The 8,460-nt window shown below is 58.0% G+C and overlaps 1 protein-coding gene across 1 annotated transcript; it reads left to right on the top strand.

The window, feature by feature from the left end:
* The first annotated feature begins 6,318 nt into the window (after positions 1–6,318).
* On the top strand, positions 6,319–8,229 carry ART1 (ADP-ribosyltransferase 1). Its single transcript, XM_082005971.1, has 3 exons — positions 6,319–7,120; positions 7,629–7,667; positions 7,762–8,229. Exons 1-3 carry the CDS (start codon positions 6,334–6,336, stop codon positions 7,845–7,847), a joined length of 912 nt encoding a protein of 303 aa, XP_081862097.1. The 5' UTR covers positions 6,319–6,333; the 3' UTR covers positions 7,848–8,229.
* Positions 8,230–8,460: the final 231 nt, after the last annotated feature.

An 8,460-nucleotide genomic window follows, 5' to 3' on the forward strand; every position in this document is an offset into this window, starting at 1 on the left:
CTGATAAATGATGGAGAGTGGCTTGGCAAGCTCCTCCGACAGCTCTCTCGGTACTCTCGGGTGGATCCCATCAGGCCCCATAGATTTGGGGTTGTCCAGGTGGCATAGCAGGTTGTTAACAGCTTCCTGCTGGATTACAGGGAGTTTACTGTGCTCTCCATCCCTGTCGTGCAGCTCAGGGGATGAATACCCTGCGGATACCTGGTCTGGCTATGAAAGACTGAGGCAAAGAAGGCATAAGTACCTCAGCCTTATCCTCAGCCTTGGTGACAATGTTCCCCGCCATATCCAGTAGGGGATGGAGATTCTCCTGGGCTCTCTTTTTGTTGTTAACATATCTGTAAAACCATTTTTTGTTGTCCCTTACGACCGTGTCCAGACTGAGCTCTAGCTGGGCTTTTGCCTTTCTAATTTTCTCTCTGCATGACCTAACGAGATCCTTGTATTCTTCTTGAGTTGCCTGCCCCTTTGTCCAAAGGTGATAAATTCTCCTCTTTTCCCTGAGACGCAGAAAAAGCTCCCTGTTCAGCCAGGCCGGTCGTCTTCCCGGCCAGCTCTTCTTAGGGCACATGGGGACCGCCTGCTCCTGCGCCTTTAAGATTTCCTCTTGAACGCTGTCCAGCCTTCCTGGACCCTTTTGTCCTTCAGGACTGTCTCCCAAGGGACTCTCTCAACCAGTGACGTGTACAGGCCAAAGTCTGCCCTCCGGAAGTCCATGGTAGTGGTTTTGCTGACCCCCCTCCTCAATTCATCAAGAATTGAGAATTCTATCATTTCGTGGTCACTAGGCCCAAGGCAGCCTCTGACCACCACATCACCCACCGGTCCTGCCTGTTCGTAAAGAGCAGGTCAAGCAGGGCACCTCCCCTGGTGGGCTCACTTACCTGCTGTGTCAGGAAGTTATCCTCCACACACCCCAGGAACCTCCTAGACTGTTTCCTCTCTGCTGTGTTATACTTCCAGCGGATGTCTGGTAAGTTGAAGTCCCTCACGAGAACAAGGGCTCATGGTTGGGAGACTTCTGCCTTGTAGAATGCTTGTCAAATGCTTCATCTGCCTCTTCGTCCTGGTTGGGTGGTCTATAACAGACTCTCAGCAGGATATCTGCCTCATTGGCCTACCGCCTCATCCTTACCCATGAGCCACTCGACCTTGTCACCACAATCGTTGAGCTCTACACAATCAAAACACTCCCCAACATACAGAGCCACCCCACCGCCTCTCCTTCCATGCCTATCCCTTCTGAAGAGCTTATAGCCAACCGTTGCAGTACTCCAGTCATGAGAGTCATCCCACCATGTTTCTGTGATGGCAACTAAGTCATAGCTGTCCCGCCGCACAATGGCTACCAGCTCCTCCTGTTTGCTGCCCTGTACATGCAACTATTCTAACAAATGTTCCCATTTTTCCCCCTCATTCTCTATGGCCACCGCTGCTAAGCGAGTCAGTGAATCTGCCGGAGTGTTCAAAAGGTGAGCTGGATGATTCCCTGCCTGGTGTGCAGCAATCCACCCTACTAGAAAGGACAACTCGAGCAACCTGCTCCCGTTGAAGATGTCCCTGCTCACTGCAGCAGGGGTTGGACTAGATGGCCTTGAAAGGTCCCTTCCAACCCAAACTCGTCTGTGACCTCTGGTTAGCGACGTTTAGGATTTCTTCCCATTTTTCTCATTGCCACACTGGTCGCGTCAGTGAACTATATGATCTTGAAGTGGGGTTCAAATGGCGGGGCAGGTTTTGTATAAGAAGGAGGAGGCCCTAGGTCTGGTTGATTACCAGGTGGCTCTAGTATTTGGAGCATTCTGGGTGCTCCCTCCTCTATCTGATGCATATGGCAGTAACGATCTAATTGCGCATACCACTTTTTTACTGTTTCTCGTTGCGCAGCCCCCACGGGGGGGGCGGTTCCGGCCAATATCGGTTTCAAGGTATTGGTCCTCGTAGGGTGCTTGGTTGCTACCATATGATTTTTTCAGCTTCCTGTAGAGCTAGACTAACCAGAGAGAGGCCCTTCTCCCAAAGTGAACATCGGTTTTCTGCATCTTTGAAGCTGTGCAAATAAAACCCGATAGGGCGTTTCGGACCCTCGGGTCCACGTTGCCACCTCTGTGTGGAGAGTGCGTGACTTGCCAAGCCCCACTGGATACAGAGGGGATCTATTGGGTGTATTGACCCTAAGAAGCCTCAAAGATGAACAATTTTAAGGCTTCTTCATGAATGGAGGTCCAATCCCAGGTGGCCCTTTTGCATGTCAAATCGTACAGAGCACGGGCTATGATGGAAAAAACTGGGATGTGTTTTCTCCAAAAGACCAGCAGGCCTAGGGCTGTAGCTCCTTCTTCTTTCCAGGCATTTTTTCTTGCTCAAGGGTAGTCAAGGTTTTGGGGGGAGTACACACCGTTCTTCCCCTCCACCACCAGACATCCAGGAACTTTACCTCAGAAGATGGGAGCTGTCTTGAATCATCTCCCTGCCCTCCATGTGCCTCAGCATAGCTTCTGGGAGGATCCGCTCCATGACCTTCCCAGGCACAGACGGGAGGCTGATGGGTCAGCAGTTCCCAGGGTCCTCCTCACAGCCCGGAGCAACCATCTGTGGGCCAGGACCTCTCAGCCCTGCAGCCAGGCCAGCCCCGGCCAAGGTGGGGGACCACTGTCGAGCTCCTCTTCCGTGGCACTGGTGAACCTCCCACTCTGTAGCTCCATGGGGGCCCAGCTTGCTCAGGGAAAGCCACGCTCATGGGGCACCCGCGGCAACCGCCAGTTCTGGTGCTCCACTGGGGGGCAAGTGGGCAGGGGTGCAGCGGGGCCTCTTCCCTCTCCTCCTCCGCAGGGTCAGCATGGAGGTGTCGAGCAGGGACCGCCTGTCCCCGCGGGCTCCGCTGGCCTCCAAGGCCTCTCTGGGCTCCCTGTCAGGGAGCAACTCCTCTCCCCAGGGCTCCTTCTACTCCTCCCCAGAGCCCTGGCCCGGTGCGATGGCGGAGCCAGCAGCACTTACCCATGTGGGATTGCCCTGGACCCCCAAGGCTGTTGGGGAGCCGGGGCTGTAGCCAGGGTCAGTCCTTGGTCAGGACCCTCCACTGGAGCTGCCGGCAGGGACAGAGCAAGAGTGGCTCCCCGGGGATCATAGAATCACCGAATCACACAATCATTCTGGTTGGAAAAGACCTTTAAGATCATCAAGTCCAACCATTAACCCAACACAATTGCCGTGTATTTCTCTCCCTAATGCTACAAATTATTTTGTTTTTCCCCTCTTCATTCCTTGGAGGGATCTGGGTCCTAATGTAGGGCACGAAGCCATTGGCCTCGTTGACAGTAGTTTGCCACCAGTAGGAGTCTTTGCTCAAGCAAGAGCAAAAGACACACCGAAAAGCGTGACGGAGCAATCGGGTAGGGCTATAATCGTGCCTGGGAGCCGACTGCGCACATGAAGGTTTTGTGTCTCGCTCTGTGTAGTGGCCACAGAGTCAGTGTGATCTCCCTGTACAGCACTAGGAGACATCAATCTGTTTGCTTCTTTCCTCGACCAAGCTTTAAAGGCTGGCTTTGAAAGGAAAATGTGGTTAAAACGTAACATTCCTGCAGGAAGACCTCGTGTAACTGATTTACCAAAATTAAAACCTTTTTTCCCAGTGAAGCTTCATTTCCTCCATAGCAAGAAAAAGACCAGGTTTTGGACCAAAGAGGTTGTGTGGGGTTCTAAGACATTTACTTTGTATATGCTGCCTGGAAGAAGTAGACTGCTCTGGCTTTTGCATTTGCTGATGGAAGTTGGGAATTGTCAGCGTTGGGCTTCATGTTAGGATTGCGTCATCCTCGCGTTACTGAAACGAAACTTTTGCTGCACGCAACTCAAAGAAAAACACCTCAGTGTCTTGCAGAACCCTGCTCTTCGGCCTGCTTTCACCACCACAGGCAAATAGCTGCTGCTTTTTTCTGCACTGGATGTTTGAGACCTCATAGCTTTGCATGAGGGACAGCTATGGGATCAGAGAGTGAAACAGAAGCAGAAGCCTCAGAAGTTCACGTTTCTGCAAGCCTTTCACCAACGCCTCAAGTTCCAAAGCAAGGAGAAGATACTGGCAAAGGTGTCATTTCCTACCTCAGGGATAAAGTGGTGGTAGGAATCGTGTTATGGAACATCTTCAACAGGCTGCCTATTGCTCGAAAGGCCAGCACAGGGCTAGTGTGCTGAAGAGTGGGGCTTGCTTAGACGGGGGATTTTCTTGTGGAAAAATCAATCTACCGGTTTAAAATGAGGATAAGTAAATGCAGACACCCTGTCTGGAGCAGAGCTGTGCAACACCCAAGGGTAGCCCTGTCTCGGGTGAATTATGAGAGAAGTCCTTGTGCTTTTCTGCATGTTTGTTCAATATTCTTACGGAAACAACTTGGGTCAGGTTTATGTTTCAAGCCTTGCCATTGCATGGCCGATATTTCAGACCTGTAACAAGTACCGGCAAGAATCACATGCGACTGAGCATCAGAGTGAAATGTCCTATTTTTGTGCTACTTGGTCAGATGTACAAGCGTCTAAAACAGTCTTAAACATCTCTCACGCTACATACACAGCCGCAGAAAGTCAGGGTTAGAAGCAGCCCTGAGGAGCTGCTTAGCCTGTCTCCATCGCCCATAGTCTGTCTCCACCCTCCAAGGTAAGATCAGCTGCTTAGGTCATTTTGTAACATCTTTGGAGAATTTCAGTAGTTTAAACTCAGATTCCACACGATCCCCAGGTGATCTGTCCCCGGGGACTGTTCTTAAATGATGGAAGTTTCACAGAATCACAGAATCACAGAATCATTAAGATTGGAAAGGACCTTCAAGATCATCAAGTCCAACCGTTAACCCAACACCAATTCCATTGGTATCTAATGCGAAGCGTTCACGATGCACTTTAAACGTGTTACTTCTCCCGTCCCCACAAAAGAGAGATCCTTTGCTTCCTTCAAGAAGGAAATCTTAATGGTGCAGGAGTAGACGCTCCCCATGTGCCACAAGACAAGCTGGCATGAAGACGACCGGCCTCTGGTCCTCTGGTCCCCTGACAGGGATACCGTGCCATGTGGTGCCACACCGTGTTGTGTGGTACCATGCCATGCCATGCCATGTGGTGCCATGCCGTGCCATGCCATCCCAGCACCGGAATCCGGGGAGGGCTGCTGCTGCCGCTGCGCCCAGGGAGGGCAGCGTCCGACCTGGAGGATCCTGCTCCTCTCACCCCGGCTCTCTGCAGGCAGCTCGGCAGGACGAGCCCTTCTCAGGGTGGCCCCCAGCTGCCCTGGGCTTTGTCACCGCTGCCTGTCCCTGTGCCCGTAAGCACCACGACAGGGACGCTGCCTTGGCCCAGAGCCCTCCAGGCCAGAGCAGGCAGGGACCGGGCTGTCTCCAGCCATGCTGCCCGCACCCTGCCCTGCCTCCTGCCTTCGAAGCCCCTCCAAAGCCAAGAGGCTGTGGGCAGGGGCTGACCCACCGTGGATGCCCCCCGCCAGTGCCACTGACACCTCCACGCCACACGTGCCACAACCTGCCCCGTCCTCAGCAGCGTGACGGTGCGGGGTCAGTGCAAGCACTGCGTCCCGGGTCGGCGGGGCCCGATCCGGCGGCGGCTCCTGCAGGAAAAGGCAGAGCCCCCAGCGGGACAGCACCTGCACCCAGGTTAAAGCAAAGGCAATTTATCCCACGGGGGTTTCCTGACCGTCCCCCGCAGCCGCGCAGCACGGCGGGAGGGGGCAGCGGCTGCTCTGGGCGCTTGGGGCAGGGGACGGTAAAATTAACCAGGAGGACAGAGGTGGGGTCTGGATCCGGGCCCGAGCAATCCCGGCCAGGGCTGCTATAAAAAGAAAGAGCGGACGCTTCTCGCCTCTCCTGCCGGCAGCGGGCGGGCGCCAAGAGGCTGGGTGCCACGGGAGCTGGGGAGCAGCACCCTGACCCCGCGCCCACCGTGGGGCACAGGTAACACTGTGGGGATCCTGGGGGGTTTGCTCCCAGCGGGGAATGCTGCAGTCCTGTGGGCTGCGGGGGCCGTGGGGCCAGGCGCCGGGGACGCCCGCCTGTCGGCAGCATTTAACACGAGTAACGGCATCGGGGTCTCGGCCGGTGCCGAGAGGTTTGCCGAGCGGGGTGCCCCTGGCCAGGGATGCAATGGTGGGTGCATTCCTCCAGCCTGCCCTGCTGCTCTCTGCAGCCCCCTCCCAGGCCCCGCCGCCATCCCGGAGCTGACCCTGCTCTCGCTCCCCCACCTCCCCAGCCACTTGTGGAGGAACCGGCTGCCTCCCTGCCCACGGCACTGCGGCAGCCGGGGGCTTCCCCTGGGGCGCCTCTGCCTGACATGGAGCATCTGGTGCTGCGTTTGGTGCTGCTGGCCGGGACGCTGGCCGCCGGCAGCTCCCCGTACCGGCGAGACCTCGCCCCCGTCAAGGAGGTGGCACTGGACATGGCCCCCACCTCCTTCGACGACCAGTACCGGGGCTGCAGCCGCATGATGGAGGAGGAGCTGGGAGACCTCAACCGCACCGAGTTTGCCAACAACAGTGTCTACGCTCAGGCGTGGACCCTCGCCGCCGCTGAATGGCGGAGCCGGAGGGGACGCTTGCCCCAGTCACCGGCGCTGCGGCCGGAGCAGGCGGTCGCCCTCCTGGCGTACACCCTGCAGGGTCCCCTGCACCAGGCATTCAACGCAGCCGTGCGCGAGGCCGGGCGCTCCCGCGGTGAATACCTGGGTGCCTTCCACTTCAAGGCGCTGCATTTCCTCCTGAGCGAGGCCCTGCGTGCCCTACAGGACGCCCAGCCCCATCGCTGCCACCACGTCTACCGGGGTGTCCGGGGCATCCGATTCACTGCCCAGCGCCGCCAATCCATCCGCTTCGGCCACTTCACCTCCGCCTCCCTCCGGAACGAGAGCACCCTGCCCTTCGGCCGGGACACCTTCTTCTCGGTGGAGACCTGCTACGGCGTCCCCATCAGGGACTTCTCCTTCTTCCCTGAGGAGGAGGAGGTCCTCATCCCGCCCTACGAGAGCTTTGAGGTCACCAACATTACCCGCGACGGGGACAGAGCCTTCATCCACCTCCGCTCCCAGACCGTGCTCAGCACCGACAACTGCGAGTTGGTGAAAGGTGACGTCCCCTCCATTGGGGTGCTGGGGAAGGGGGGCGTGGGGTGGCCCTGTCCCACCAGCTCCACAAGGAAGTGGGGATTGGGACCATGGGGAGGGCAATGGGGGGGAGGTTGCCTTCGGGCACGTGTCCTTGCCTGTCTCCCAGCCGCTCTCCCCCAGCGTTTGCAATGGGGACCCTCTGCAGCAAAGCACAACACGGCATGGCACGGTACGGTATGGCACAGCATGGTGTGATGCAGGACAGCACTGCTCAGCACAGTGTGGCATGGCATGATGCAGCACAGCACAACATGGTATAGCATGGTACAGCACAGCACGGCACAGCCCGGCACGGCACGGTATGGCACAGCACAGCACGGCATGTTGTCAGACGCACAGCACAGCAGAGCACGGCACGTCAGAGCAGAGCACGGCACAGCACAGCACAGCACGGCACAGCATGGCACAGCTGGGCCGCGGCGCAGAGCGTGCAGCAGCCGTGCAAACAGAGTTGGTTTCTTTGGCAGAGAAGAGATGCAAGAGCCGGCCGTGCGTCTTCAGTGCAGGTGAGCCGAGAGCCCCCGCTGCAGCTCGGGGGTGACCCTGGCTGAGCCCCCTGCCCCCTGTCTGCCCCTCACTCCCCCCCTCTGGCGCTCCCAGGCAGGAGCGTCCGCCAGGACCCCCCGCTCCTCGGGGGGCTCCTCCTGGCAGCCGTGGCCCTGGCAGCAGCTGCCAGGGGCCCCTGAGCCACAACAGCACTGCAGTCACGGCACCATGGCGAGGAAAAGGCGCCAGGAACAGGAGCCACCAGCTTCACCGAGACGGTGGGATGGGACAGAGCAGCAGGAGGGGCTGGGGCTATGGGGACAGCCCCACTGCAGGGTCCCGCATGGCGGCCGCCTGTGCCCAGCTCAGCCCTGCCATGGTGCCACCGGCCCCGGGACGTGTCAGCAGTGCCGGGCAGCAGCGGAGCCTGGATGAGGCCTTTGGCAGAGCCGTGGACGGGGCTTTTGGGTGCAGCTGAGCGTGGGGTCTGTGAGGGGCTGCCCCAGGGACAGGGGCTGGCACTGACGGGGACCAGGGGGGCGCAGCAGGGCCGCTTTTGGGGGTGTCCCTGCCCAGCCGGCCACTCGCCTTCCCCTGGCTTCCGGAGGAATAAAGGCTCGCTGTGGAAGCAGTGTGTCTCTGCGGGCTTCCTGCGGCTCCTTGGGCTGGGGGCAGCTCGGGGAGGCTGCAGGCAGGGTCTTCTCCAACCTCTCCACATCCCCAGCCCTCTCGCATCCAGAGCATCCCCCAAAGCATCGGCCAACGCCCCGGGTCCTGCTCAAGGGGTCTCGAGTGGGTCTCCTCCCAGCATCT

Source organism: Phaethon aethereus (assembly GCF_964289735.1).
Source record: "Phaethon aethereus genome assembly, chromosome: 1".
Classification (NCBI taxonomy): Eukaryota; Metazoa; Chordata; class Aves; order Phaethontiformes; family Phaethontidae; genus Phaethon; species Phaethon aethereus.